At 39.8% G+C, this 15,755-nt stretch overlaps 1 protein-coding gene across 9 annotated transcripts in view; it reads left to right on the plus strand.

Annotated features, from left to right (window-relative positions):
* LOC126335019 (ryanodine receptor) overlaps positions 1-15,755 on the plus strand; it is a 691,249-nt gene that overhangs the window by 201,983 nt on the left and 473,511 nt on the right. For all 9 annotated transcript variants that reach the window (XM_049997852.1, XM_049997851.1, XM_049997850.1 and 6 more), the window contains 5 exons: positions 5,671-5,748; positions 7,423-7,498; positions 7,631-7,743; positions 12,046-12,151; positions 12,482-12,575. In XM_049997852.1, the coding sequence (XP_049853809.1) occupies positions 5,671-5,748; positions 7,423-7,498; positions 7,631-7,743; positions 12,046-12,151; positions 12,482-12,575 (467 nt within the window). The remainder of the gene's footprint in view (positions 1-5,670; positions 5,749-7,422; positions 7,499-7,630; positions 7,744-12,045; positions 12,152-12,481; positions 12,576-15,755) is intronic.

Raw genomic sequence — 15,755 nt, forward strand, 5'->3', positions numbered from 1 at the left:
CTGAGTAGTCTATGTGCAAGATAGGCAACATCAAGGATAATGTGACGCAAACAGCGCCGTGGTCTCGTGGATAGGGTGAGCAACTGAGGAACGAGAGGTCCTGGGTCCAAGTCTTCCCTCGAGCGAAAAGTTTATTTTTTTTTTTATTTTTGCAAAGTTATGATCTGTCTGTTCGTTCATTGACATCTCTGTTCACTGTAATAAGTTTAGAGTCTGTGTTTTTCGATCGCACCGCAAAAGCGTGCGATTAGTAGACGAAAGGACGTGCCTCTCCAATAGGAACCGAAAACATTTGATCGCAAGGTCATAGGTCAACCGATTCCTCCATAGGAAAACACGTCTGATATATTCTACACGACACTGGTGACGGCGTGTGCGTCACACGATAGGAATACGTTGTCGACCCACCTAACTTGTACACTTGGAGAATGGGTAAAAAGATTCTTCTACCTTGCCCGATTTAGGTTTTCTTGTGGATGTGATAATCACTCCCAAAAAAGTGATGAAAACAGAAGAGTTTGTCACATAAACTGCAACAAATGAATGCAACAGTTTCACAGTCGCACAGTTTTCCCTGTGCACTGTCAAAACATGTTTTTAACGATTTCAAATTTTTCCGTGTGAACTTTGATAATTGTCCGAAAATAAAAAAATTACACCCGAGGGAAGACTTGAACCATGAACCTCTCATTTCTCAGTTGCTCACGCTAACCACAGGACCACGGCACTCCTTACCTGAAACCATCCTTGATGTTGCTTATCTTGCATATGGACTACTCAGTTTGTATATTTTGCTCATTTTTTTTTCATAGTTCCACACAACTTCTCCCTGTTTTCTCGATTGATCTGTGTTCAGTTTTTCAAGGCGTATCCACTGTGCCAACATATAACTAAATCTGAGGGGGGTGCGATGGGGAGGTTCCCTTGTGAGTACTGCTCTGCAGTCTGGGACAGGTGGAAGTAAAAGAAGAAACAGGGAAGATACAAAGAAGAGCAGCATCCATCACAAACGGTTTCTTTACCAAGCGTGACAAAATAACGGAAATGCACATCCTACTCCAGTGACAGGCATTAAAAATTAGGTGTAGTGCATTACGGCGAGGTTTTCTTTTTAGAATTCTGAGAGCGTACGATCTCACCAAAATCGATCAATATTAATTATTCGTCCGAAAACTTCTGTGACCGATTATATTCCTGGCGTATAAGTGACGTCAGTGCAGTAACTACGATTGTAGCTTAAACCAACAACTTTCAGCAAAAATGCGCTCTCGACCGGTCAGTGGTGAGCAGCCGGTGTTCAGTAGTGGACCCGTGGCTGTAATGGGTCAACACTGTTATGTCACAGGTCACAGGTCGCAATGGAATAGTGTTTAAGGTATTCTTGAAGAAGAGTAAAGTAGTGCGAGGTTTGTCCCGCACACTTTCACTCCGAAACATAAATAACGACGTTGGACGCCTGTCGCGACTTGACTGAAATGTAGGATGCGGACAGTTCCTTGCTGGAAAAAGCATCACATCGTGTTATGAATATGAGTCTGCCACAAAACGACCAAATTCAAAATTCAGACGAAGGGTCAACGGTCTGACGACATAACTGCCATTCAAACCAAATGGGGTTGGGTTGGTTGTGTGGGGAAGGAGACCAGACAGCGAGGTCATCGGTCTCATCGGATTAGGGAAGGACGAGGAAGAAATTCGGCCGTGCCCTTTCAAAGGAACCATCCTGGCATTTGCCTGGAGCGATTTAGGGAAATCACGGAAAACCTAAATCAGGATGGCCGGACGCGGGATTGAACCGTCGTCCTCCCGAATCAAACCAAATGGACACGAGTTAAACAACATCACAAACGTCTTTTCTGACAGTTTCACAGGGTTGTATGAACGTTCTGTGCGTTGCACTCTAGTGGGGAGAGACTATGTAGAGCACCCACACTAAAACCACCATATTAAGGTCCTCTAGTTTCTGTCCAGACTTGGACATTTTTGGACTGACAAAGTAGATGTAGATTCCGAAAGCAAACGTTCCAATACAAGCCAATAAACACAACACTTTCCCCACCTTATACCTCGCGTTAACGACGACAGGGGCAAAACCAGAGGAATTTGGACAAATGTAGAGCGCGACCGACAATTTTCCTTCCCGCATACCGACAGCGATTGGAATAAGAAGGGCGAAAAACGATTCTGGTATATCACGTACCCTCCGCCACACTCCGCGCAGAGTATTGCAGCACCTCTCTCAATCGCAGGGACTGGCAATAAAGTTGGTTCGATTCTTGCCCGAAGAGCACGAGGGATTTCCCGTGCGCAGCGGTTGCCTCAGCCAGGCTTAACTTAATTTCCGCGGCAACCAGAGAGGCAAACTTGGGGCCGCACGCAACAACCTCCCCGCCAGCAACAGGTCTACAGCCAGTACCAACCGCCAACTACATGCCATTCCAGTCGCGGCCGCAGCTCTCGCTGGAATCTACACTGCAGCGCACTTCATTTGAATTTCCATAAGCTGCACTACGGTGCACGGCGGTGGGTACGTGCTACCGGTAAACACCTGGCCCTCTTCCACATGCCACAGTAAGGTGCGCGGTTGAGGGTATTTGCTGCCAGTATCTACTGCCCTTTTCCCCCCTCACCCTTCTCGTTCACTGAGATAGGAATAAAGAGCGATTTGACACGCACTCTACGATTACCAACTAATTCACTCATTATTTAACGCAGTGAGCGAAACATTGTCTACAACTTGTACAAAAACTGGACTGCAGTCGTGAGAGGTGAAGGACATGAACCAGAGATAGTAATTCGGAAGGATCTGAAACAGGGTTATAGCCTATCGCCCATGTCATCCTATCTGTATATTGAGGAAGCTGTAGAAGAAACCAAGGACATACTTTTTAAAAAAATTAAAATTTAGGGAGAAGAAATAAAAACTTTTAAGATTTTACGATGGTAATTTTATCAGAGATGGCGAATGACTTGAAGGTTTAGCTAAATGGAACTGATACCGTCTTGAAAAGAGGTTATTAGATGAACATCAAGAAAAGCAAAACAGGAGTGAGGAAATGTGGTCGAATTAGTATTTGATGCTTAAGAAATAAAATTAGAAAATCAGACGCTGACTGTAGCAGACGAACTTTGCTGTTTGGATAGAAAAAGAACTGATGATGGCAAAAATGAAGAGGATAAAAAAATGCAGTCTGGGAATAGGAAGAGACGCATCCTGAAAATGAGAAATATACTGACACCTGATATAAATTTTATGAATTTATATGTTAGGGCATATACTCTAAAATTATTTGTCTGTAGTGTGGCTTTGTATAGAAACGAAACAGGCAAATGAATACTAGAACCTTCTTAAATGTGGTGCTACAAAAGAATGTCAAAAATCAAAATGTCGATGAAGTAACTAATCCTGAAGGGCCTTTACGGCATAACTTGACAAAAAGAAGAGAGAGAGGTCGATAGGACACGTCCTCAGATATCAAGGAAGCGTTAATTTGATAGTGGAGGGAAGTGTGAAGCTAAAACCTGAAGAAGGAGATCAAGATTTGTACACGCTAAGCAAGTTGAAATGAATGTATGGTGTAATAGTTATGCAGAGACAGAGACCGGGGCAAGGGAGACTAGCGTGGGAAGCTGCATCAAACCAGTCTTCTTTCTGGTGACAATAACAACCATGATATGATTCTTGTGCATAGTGATCTTGAGGGAACGGGGAAGAGAGAGTGAAGATGATTTATCAGTATAAATAAATGTTCTCAGAATTCTAAAGGGACACCTCGTCCTGAACCGAGGCCCACGAGAAAGACAGGCCATGGTGCATACACCATACACGCGACACTTTAGGTGCACCGTTTCCGGCAAGGAGCACGTAACTATCTCAAACGAGTTTAAATTCTTAACTGCGTATTAAAATGCACGCAAGCTGTCGACAGCACACGACAAGGGTAAGACCTTTAGTGGCTACCTTTTCATTGCCATACTGATTTACCGTGGGCCCTGCACGGAACCGAGCGTTCGCAGACAAGGCAACCAGTGTGACGTCACAAGTTCGTTGTGAGGCCCGTATCTCTCCTGAGCCTCGGCTCAGATTGACGTCAGAAACACTGAGATGCGTGAAAAACTTAATTTTAGAGAAAATGGGGCGCAAATTATCCAGACTAGGTTCATACAGTGTTCCATAAAGAACAGTTATAGACTTCCGACAAACTTTAATCGTAAGTTCTAACCTTTCTAAGTTTTTCCTCGCTTACCAGTACATGATGAAGGTCAAATCTTTAACACATTAATTCATTTGAAGCTGTTTTATACATGGGAATCCGATTTTTTAAAGAATCGGGTGTTTACTGTATTTCATAACTAAAGTATGTATTAACTGACGAATACCTTAGAACAGTGTATTATGCACTAACTCACAGCCACATTAATTATGGCCTGCTGTTAGGGGGATACACTTCAGCTTGCAATGACGTGTTAATACTACAAAAAAGCTGTCAGGGTCATCATTTCAACCAAAGGGCTGGAGCACTGCAAACTTATATTCTCCCAATCAGGGATGATGACCATTTTCAGTCAGTATGTGTTTTCGCGTCTCATCAACGCGAAATAAAACCAAGGGGCTTTCAGCACGAGGCAAGAAATACACAATTATAACACCCACAACGAGAGAAATATTAAAATACCAAGCTGTCGAATGTTTGTAACCCAAGATGTTTTCCAACGGGTGTTCAAAAAATGTGCGACACACTACCTCGAGAAGTGCAATGTCTGCCGCCAAGAACATTGAAAAAGGAAAATTGCACAAGAGTTGCAACAGCACTTCGTTGTTTATGTCCATACTGTGAACAATTTTCTTCGTATGTTATATGTTAAGTATGCAGTCTTGACGCAGGCCTTCTAGTCATGACTGGTAAACGACGCAGATCTCGGAATAAAGTATATAAAGCGCATTACGCAACTACAGCTCCATTTTCAAGGACTGGTTGTTGTTTTGGGAGTTACATCTGCTTCTGTGAACAGTTATTGACAATTTCCTGACCCGAAAGCTAACGGCACGTGTAGCTCACATCGACGAAATATTGGGTGTTAAAAAAAAATGAAGACTGTGACACGAAGTCCTTCGACAAAAATACAATACAATACAATACAATACATAGTCTCAAAGATTGAGGGATTTACGAAAATTTAAGTCTTAGTTACACCCCTGCTTCTTCCGAATACGAATTCACTGGATTAACCAATCTCTAGCTCGATGACGCCATCGGAGGTAGGCCAGTTGGTCCGAACCCCCCCCCACTCCAGTGAATTGGCTCAAATACTCAGACATTTACATTTTTGTGTATAGCGACTGACAAACTACGTATCTTGTACTCTGTATTTTCACACATTAGAAGTACTGACGAGACTGACAACCAATGAGATCTATACCAGTTAATACAAGAAAATAATCACAGAACACTACACGCTGCAGCAGTTTGCAAATCTTCATAAGTATTCAAAATAATGCACTAGATTCTAGTAACCAGAACGTGGCAAACGTAATGACTTTTTTTATGAAGAATTTTTCCCTTGCACTGAATATAGTTTCACTGTTTTGCATATGACTGAATTAATTACGATTAGTCCTTACGACAAAAATATACTTGTTATTCTTAAATGTAACATGATTGTTCACAGGGGAAAGGAACAGGCTCTGGCCACAGAACCCTACTTTACGGCAATGCCATACTGCTGCGACATCAGAATAGTGATATGGTAAGCTCAGCAACAAATGGTCAAAAAAACCAACTTCTTTAGTTATGTTCTAATTGTAAGAGCACTTCCCTGCTCACCATGTGAAGGACATGTCGAGCCATAAATGCAGCCTTTCCATTTTACGAACTGCACTGAGCAGTAATTATTTACGCCCATTTACTTATAAAGTACCATATTTTCAAGCATTACAGGCTTATACATTATTACCGAATTTGTTATGAAAGCTTGGTGTGAAGTATTTAGCGTCCGAAACATTTTCATTTAAAAACATGAGAGACGTATAATACTTAACGATATTCTAAAATATTTTATTTTATCGCGCAATAGATTATATTGTATTCTACCTCAAATTTAGTTTTATAGGTTAACAACGTCGTTGACGCTTAACAATAAAGCTGACGAAAACGCATTCGAAACCTAATTACAAAACTTAGAAATATTATATAGTATCAAAGCTGTTAATTATGATTTTTAAGAACAATTACACTATAGTATAGAATCAGAGAAGCATCATGCGATTAGAATTACTTGTAAATATGAAGATTGCAGAGACGAATTTCGGTTACTCAGGTACAGCTGCATGATGTTCTAAGTTGTTATTGCTTACGTAGAGATATGCTTTTTCGCTAAGTTATTTTTTTCTTACACATAAAACACCGACAAACATGTTATGGTTTTACTTAGCTTTCTGTCAGCGGAGACAAAGTATATCCAGCTACAAACGTAAAAGAAATGGAATCAAATTTTACGTTCTCATGACATAGGTAGTAAGATACTTGCAAAATTATAATGGTCTTACAGAGAGCCCAAGCACGAATTTTCCCATACTTCTGCCACTTTGTGTTCAGTTTAAATAAAATTTAATGAGAAGAAAATGTTTAATCACTAGGTGGTCAGTAATATGTGGTACGGTACAAACATCTGTAGTATGGTTATCAGATCACAGGATAATGAAAGTAAAGAAAAAAAAAAAAAACTTTTGAAAGAGAAAATCTGACAGTAATTTTACAACAGTGATATCAGAGTAACACTACTGTGCCTTCAAAACATGTCAACAGACATTTCTAGCATAAATGCAATTTAGACCGACTTAATTACGTGAATTTGGTGTTGAGAGAAAGATTTGTGAACCATATTACTACCTTTGCAAGAATCAGATCACTTCCTGGCCCATGTAGGCCCATGTAATTGAATTGTAATGAATTATGACATCTGCAACATGTATATTAATTGCCTGACATTATAAATTTAATCAAAATTACTGTAGCAGACATGTAATCTTACATTGTAGGCATATTAAGTTAATATTTTTGCTGTATGTAATATCCTTGGTTCTTTTCCTTTCACGTGTTCATGTTGTTATTTACTTTGTAGGCCCATTCTCTAAATATATGACTTAGTTGTTTGACACTTTGATTTTGATCATGCTTTAGCTAGTGACATGTTCAGTTTAAATGTGTGAAGATTACTATACCGTGACATGGATGAAATAAATTGACATTATAGTATGAATTTGTGTCATCATAAAATGAAAAATGGTGAAATTTTTAAGAACACCACACCATGCAAAAGTTAATGGAACACTTGACAAAATGAATAATAAATGCTATAGGCTTCATTCACCACATCTTGTGGTAGTACCTGCATTAAAACAGACTGTCTGTCTCTTTACAGTACCTGGCATGCCTGTCTACCAGCTCCTCAAATGACAAACTGGCATTTGATGTTGGTTTACAGGAGCATTCACAAGGTAAATTATACATTCACTTATACAAAATTCAGAAATATTCTTATGTACTGAGGCACAGTGACTGTCTTGTTTTTGATTTAGTGTTGTCAATTTAAATTAGAATTATTTAGATAAAGTTACTTTTTGCCTCAGGGGAAGCCTGTTGGTGGACAGTACACCCTGCTTCCAAGCAAAGATCTGAAGGTGAAAAGGTGAGGGTTGGTGATGACCTTATCCTTGTCTCCGTTGCCACTGAGAGGTACCTGGTAAGTGCACTACTTCACTCATGAAATTTAACGCTGAATGTACTTAAGTTCCGAAGCCGCTATCATAGCTTGTTGTTGTTGTGGTCTTCAGTCACAAGACTGATTTGAAGCAACTGTCCACACTAGTCTCTCCTGTGCAGTCCTCTTCATCTTTGAGTAACTCGTTCAATCTACACGGTGTCCCTGAAGGAAAGGTCAGTTTTCAGGTATACAATAGGAGCGATCATTTGAAGCAAAAAATTCTAGTAAACATGGGCTCAAAAATTAATATAGCACCATAAGAGCTATTAGCACTTGCTCAGAGAAGAGATGTGTTTCACTGTAACAAAAATGAAGAACTGCTAAATCTCTTAAGCTTAGCATTTTAGAGCCCATGTTTATTAGACTTTGTGTTTTGAATGGTAATTTCTCTCATATCCTTGAATATTGACCTTTCATCTTGGGAAACCCTTTATTTGTTTTCTGTATTTATGCCTAGGTCTTCACCCTGTACAGTTTTACCATACGGGTGATCCCACCCTTGTTTTACTCTCATTGATGCTCATCTTGTTATCTCATGTCAAGATATCCATTCTATTCAACTATTCTTCCGAGTGCTGATAAAATTACAATGTCATCGGCAAATCTCAAAGTTTTTATTACTTCTCCACAAAATTTAATCCCCTTTCCAGATTTCTCATTACTTTCTTATACTACTTGCTCACGGTAGAGATTGAAGAACGTTGGGAATAGGCTACAGCTCTGACTAACTCACTTCTCAACCACTCTTCATGTCCTCCAACACTTGTAACTGCAGTCTGGTTTCTGAAGAACTTTTAGATAACCTTCTGCTCCCTGGATTTTATCCCTGTTGCCTTCAGAGTTTAAAAGAGTGTAGTCCATATACTACTGTGGTGAGTGTTGGCTTTGTATCTGTCTTGGCAATTATAATGCATTCACTAAGATCTTCATAGTTACTTACGTGTATTCCATTTTTGTATTTGACAATACTATGAAAGAGATAGATTGCTACTCATCATCAACATGACACACTGGGTTGCAAACAGGCACAACAAAAATACTGTTAAACATTGAGTTTCAGCCAAGGCCCTTCTTCAGAAAAGAAACTACACACACACACACACACACACACACACACACACACACACACACACACACACACACACACACACACAAGCAGGCACATGCCACACAGACAGGACCGCCACCTCTGGCCACTCCAGCCAGAATACAACTGTTGCATTGAACAAAAGCAGCAACCTGGAGAGGGGTGGGAAGGGAGGAGGGATAGCAGAGTACGGTGGAGAGAGCGAAGAGCATTGTCTGCAGGACTAGAAAGTGGCAGGATAAGGCTAACAGGTCCGGCATCAGGAGGCTGTGGGGGAGGAAGGGGAGATGAAATGAAGCACGGAGAAGGAGAGGAGCAGAGAACGGGAAAATGCCAGTGGGTACATTGGTGGAGAGCAGCACATAATTGAGAGAGAGGGGTTAGAGTTGGGAGGAGGTGATAGGATAGAGGTAGTATAAACAGTTGGATGGAAGGTGTGGGGACAGTAGGTTACAGTGGGTTGATGCCAGGATAATTTCAGGAGTGGAGGATGTGTTGTAAGGATAACTCCCACCTGTGCATGGAGGTGGTGGTAGAGATGAGGATCCAGACATCCCAGCTTGTGAAGTAGCCATTGCAACTGAGCATGTTATGTTCAGCTGCATGTTGTGCCTTAGGGTGGTCCACTTTGCTCATGGCTACAGTTTGGCAGTGGCCATTCATCCTGGTGGACAGTTGGTGGTCGTAGAAATATAAGAAGCTCTGCAGTGAGTGCAGCACAGCTGGTATACGATTTGGTTGCTTTCACTGGTGACGTGGCCTATGGTTCGGTAGGATAAGTCTCTGAAAGGACTGGAATTGGAAGTTCTGGGTGGCTGGATTGGGCAGGTCTTGCACCGGGGTTGGGTGAGTGGCAGAAAAACACTTTAGGAGGGGTGGGGAAGATCATGGATAAAATGTCTCCCATTTCAGTTCATGATGACGGGTAATCATAGCCCAGAAGAAGGATGTGGTGCGATTGCTCCAGTCGACAGTGGCATTAGGTGACGAAGGGGCACTCGATTGTAGCTTGGCCTTGGGGGTGGTGGGAGGCTTGGGGTGTGTGGGGAAATGTGTTTGTGGTATTGAGACCTCCAGCATACTGGGGAAGGAGTTCTTGTCACTGCTGTTGATATGTAGGAACTGTTGTTTGTTCGTAGATTTAATGTGGGCAGCAGTGTGAATGGAGCTATCAGAAAGGAGGAGGTCAATGTCCAGGAACAGGGCATGCTGGGTTAAGCAGGACCAGGTGAAGTGGATGGAGAGAAGGTGTTGAGCTTGTGAGGAATGAGAATAAGGGTGTCTTGACACTGAGTCCAGATCATGGAAATATGATCAATGAACCGAAACCAGACCAAGCGTTAGATTTCGGTCAGTTGGTTGGAGATGTTGGTCAATAAGAGCCAAAATTCTTTCAGTGGAGGCACAATAAACAGTTTCAATGGGGCGTCCAGGATTGTTGAGTTTGTGGATTTTTAGGAGCATGTAGAAAATGGATGTGTGTCATGTCATAGGGGTGAGGAGGGAAATCGGTTCAGGGGAGAGGTTCTGTAAAGAATCGAAGGCTTTAAGAAGGAATTGGATCCTGTTTTTGCGGAAAAATTAAGAGAGCCAGGGGGCACCAAATGATATATAGCTCCTGTAGGAAAAAATTTCTTGAATTGGACGTGCACTTGCCGCTATAAGAATACCAACTTTTTAAATATTTCCTTACAATGGGTACACCTGCAGATTTTAGATCTTATTCTTCATGGCCTCAACATGCAACAATCGCACACAGACACAATTTGGCTGTACTAGCAGTGGAGGGTATATATAGTATGTTTGGAGGACGTGGAAAACTGTGCAGTCGTTGTTCTAATGTGGAAACAGAATGATTTTTGTGACATCTGAAAGGGCTTGATCATTGGATTTTGAGCCAAGAGTGGGAGCTTTTCATGAACGACTTAGTCTGTAAACTGTTCATGTGCCGCCATGATTAAAGGATACCATGAATGGCAAAAAGGTGCTATTCAAACTGGCACATAGGGCCACAGATGTTGGGTGAATGACCTCTGAAGATGTACATGGTTGAATAGACATGCAACTGATTGCTCATGGATGTCGACTGAGTGATGGCAAATGACGTTTTCAGATGAATCGTGTTTTATGCCCTATTAGACAGAAGGCTGTCAGTGTTACAGCATGAAACATCTGAAAGCGAACGCCGTGCAACAATTAGCAGGGGGTGTTATGGTCTGGGGAATGTTTTTGTGGCATTACCTGGTTGACCTTGTCATTCTGAAAGGCACAGTGGATCAACACAAGTATACAGACAGCTGCGCTGGGGCTGTGTCTACCCCTACATGCAGTTTGTTTCTCCTTGGCTCAATGGTTTGTACTGGTAAGACAGTGCAACGTGTCACAGAGCTCACAGTGCACTTGCGTGGTTTGAAGAGCACCAGGATTAGTTTACTGTACTCTTCAGGCCACCAAACTCTTTGGATTTAAACCCAACTGAGAATTTGAGGGACTATTTCGATTGGGCTGTACATACCATGGATCGTCAGCTGAGAAACCTAGCATAGATGGCCACAGTGCTGGAGTTGGGATGGCTCTACATCCCTGTCAGTACCTTCCAGAACCTCATTGTCTCTCTTCCTGCACATCTCGCAACGGTTTGTGCTGCAAAATGTGATTAGTCTTACTTTGTCAGATGGGCCCATTGACGTGACCGGACAATGTAATATCTGCAGTTATTTATTTATTCCCCTTAGCTGCAGTTGCTTTTGGAAATGTCTCCTTAAAATTTGGTTGTAAACTGGAAGTAAATATCACAACATAACAACAGCGACAATCATTACCACTGCTAATATTTAATCAAATGCTAATGCCAAGTTGGGGATTGCTGTATTTATCACTAAATTGTCTTTCCACTGACTTCACATGGGAAATATCACTTGTATAACTCATGGTTTAATTGTATCCCCTCCTCTTTTTGTGCTTCTTGATCCCTAATCCAGTTATTCATATTGCAGCAGTTCTTAAATAGGAGCACTGGAGCTCCCTTCATATGCCATATACTGTTAATTATCTTTTTCCCAATTTTTTAAATTTAAATATTCTTGAAAATGACTGTTTTAATGAACATGTCATCTGCACAGTGAGACATTATTAATTTGTGATGGCACTTGTTTTGCAACATGTTTCATTGAGTTCTTTTCTTCCTTTTTTAGCATACAACCAAAGAAAACGATTTGTCTGTGGTGAATGCCTCTTTCCATGTGACTCACTGGTCTGTCCAGCCATATGGAACAGGAATAAGCAGGATGAAATACGTGGGTATGTCTGCAACTATCGAAGTTGCTTTTACACCATTTGTTATTTTTTGAGGATTTGTTATAAATATTAGAAACAAGTGAAATTTCATATAAAAAACTATAAACAACTAACACATACACACACACACACACACACACACACACACACACACACACACATGCACATGCACACACAGTCATTCCGTCAATGCCACTTGTGCCACACTGGCTTTTGTATGGTGAATCATTTTCCTCCCTTGTGTGATTATTTATGTACTACATACATTATTCCACTGTACATGTACTATCATACTGGGCTTATTACATTTTACTAAATTTTCTTCTCACACAGGTTATGTGTTTGGAGGCGATGTTCTCAGGTTCTTCCACGGTGGTGATGAGTGTCTCACCATTCCATCAACATGGAGTGAACAGCCTGGACAGAAGTAATGGCTTTTCAAGTTTTACCTATATTTAGAAATGTAGTGTGATAGTTTATTTCAGTTCAATTATTTTGCAACTTCTACAATAACATATCATCACCTACATTCAGTTTACTCTCTCTGCTTGCACAGCATGAATTAAATTCATCCACAAAATATCACACCTTTTCGTATGTTACTCATCTTTATTTCCCAACGATATTCTATGTATACATTTAGCACACTGTAATTGTAAAATTGTTTAATTTACAGCTGAGTCAGTTTTGTTCATTATGCCACATGAAGTAATTGAATTCTACATCTGTAAAAATATGTTCTCTAAAATGGATTTGTAACTACATAATTTTAAAAGAACGTAAATCATGCTGACCATTTGGCTACAGACTTAGTCACAAATAGAAATTGATATAGACATTAGCTTTCAAACTGAGAGGTTCTTTCATTGTGCATATGAGAGAAAGTGATGGAGGAAATGAGACTTCTGCACAGGACCTGTACGCTGTTTGGAAACTTTTTGGCCTATCAAAACTGTGCAGCAGAAAGTGACTTGAACCTGGAGCCATGCAGTTGTGTTACTGAGTGTCCTATCCAGGCGTGATTCATCCTCTCCTACTTTCCAAACTTCTCAGAGGCTCTGCCATATACCTTGCTAACTAGAACTGCTGGAAGAAGCTGTGGCAATGTTTATGAAGTCGTGTGCGGATAGCAGCACTGAACGCGAAAGGTAGGGCTCTGTGATTGAGTTCTGGTCTTGCACACCGTTTTAATATACGTGGAAGTTTCAGTATGAGACTGTTCAGAAATTAAGTCGATGTTGGAACTTGATGAGACAGAAATAATTTAAGAATGGTATGAAATTATAAACACAGAGGTAGTAAAAATGAACATCAATAAAGAAGAGGAATGAAGATAGAGATGGTCAATATGAACTCAGAGATAGAAAAGAAAACAAGATATGCCACAAGAAAATGAAATAGGGACAAAAGAGAAAATATATGAATTTTAATTAATTATATGTGCAACTAGGGAGAGGAATGTTTTGCAAATACAACTGTGTGAAAAATAACATGAAATAGATGGGTTTTTGGAAATAATACAAAGTTGTAATTTTTATGTGATATCTTGAAATTTGTTATTTTCCACAAAAAAAGTGTTAACAAATTTGTGTATGACAGTTTACCAATATTGGTAACTGATAGTTATTGAATGTTGAAATTGCAGTTTGCCTTCTTTCTTCCCCAAGGCTGAGGTTCATTTATAATCTTAAAATTATGGCTCATTTCCCACATAACAAATTGTAATGTGCCTTCAAGAATAGTACCCAATTTGACTAAAACATAGAATTTGGCAATTATGGCTCATTATGGCTCATTTCCCACATAACAAATTGTAATGTGCCTTCAAGAATAGTACCCAATTTGACTAAAACATAGAATTTGGCAAACAAATAGCAATGAGTTTGGCAGAAAATAACATAAATATTGGCAAAAAATAGTGAAATCAGAAAAAAATAGCACCAAATTAAAAAAAAGTAACACAGAAAAGGAAAAAATAGCATCAAAATTGGCAAAAAATAGATAAATTGGCAAAGAAATAGTGAATTTGGCAAAAAATGAATTTACCAAAAAATAACACCAAAATTAACAAATATAATTCTGAAGTTGGAAAAAAGTAACACGGAAAAGGAAAAAAACATCAAAAATGGCAGAAAATATCAGTGAAATTGGCAATAAAAAGGAATTTGGCAGCAAAATAGCACTGAATTTGGCTAAAAATACTACCAAATTGCCAAAGAGTAACACCAAATTCATCAAAAGATAATGTCGAATTTGCCCATAAAATAAAATTATTTTTTCCTGTCCCTGTGTATAACATAATGGTAAATGTGGCGAGGTAGTAGATATATATTAGTAGTGAGGTGTTTTAGTGCAAGTTGAGGCCACTGTGGATAGAATCAAACCAGTAAACATAGAGAAAGTTCCCATGGGAGGGGTTATGATGAGGTGCTATTAGGAGGAGGAATCCCAATTTCCTGTAGATGAATGAGAAACCTAAGTCAGATCTGTCTTATTTTAAAGTTTCCTTTGGTGCAGAATAGTTTGTATTACAAGTTAAGTCTGTTCACTTGTTCTCACAGACAGTTTGAGAGACTTTGTGTCAATTCAGAAAGTGTAACACTGTTTGCATGATGTTCAATACTTGAAATGGATCATCTCACAGGAGTGAGGAAGTGATGGGACTGGAGTACATAGTTTAACAGGTTGCGCAGACAAATTTTGCAATGGGGACAGTTCCATGTATATGACTCATTTAACAAGAACTGGATTGAATAGAAGCATAGGTTATCATGAAAATAATTCAGAGTTTTTAATTTTAAGCTGTTCTGACTGATGTAAGCAGAATTTATGAGTAGAGTGATTCTCACTTTGTGACATGACTTTGAAAAGATAACATCCCTGGCAGAGGAGTTGGTTGAGTCTATCCACTCTAAGGGCGTTATTTGGTGAAACATAGACTCCTGTCTTATTTTTGAGATGACTTTTTTATTATGGAGAAGTGGAGATGACTTGTATGCCACAGAAAATCTTGTGACTGAATTTGATGGGGGGTTGAAATTAGCATATTTTTGTTTTGATATGTATCCAAATTGTTGTTTTCCCTACAAATGCCAAGGCCATATTAAAGCAAATGTTTGTAATGACAAAGATGGCAAAAGTTTTAATGCAAGTAATCCTGTTTGTTGTTTATTTGACATATTTTGTGAGATTGAGGTCAATGCCCTGTGAGATTCACAGAAGAAATTGGTGGATCTCTGTTGGGAAAATGACTGCATATGTCCTATGCTCAATAATTCATATGTGAAGCTGACATAACGGTTAGGACAGTGTATTTTGGAAAATGGTAGTGCACACAGTGTATGGTTTAGATGGAGTAAGCAACTTTGTGGCTTCAAATAGGATGAGGGTTTTTAGAAGATTTTATCAATCTTCTTGAACTATAGAAATGGAGCCATAGGAAGAGATTCAATTAAGTTGGAACTGTCAGACTGTATAGATCATTCATCACATTTCACCTGGTCAAATACCACATTAATGGCAGACAACAACACTGTCCTGGACTGGAAGAATATTGTCAACTCCAACAGAAATTCTCAGTTTAGACATTCCAGGAATTTCGTACATG

Source organism: Schistocerca gregaria, chromosome 2, assembly GCF_023897955.1.
Source record: "Schistocerca gregaria isolate iqSchGreg1 chromosome 2, iqSchGreg1.2, whole genome shotgun sequence".
Taxonomy (NCBI): Eukaryota; Metazoa; Arthropoda; class Insecta; order Orthoptera; family Acrididae; genus Schistocerca; species Schistocerca gregaria.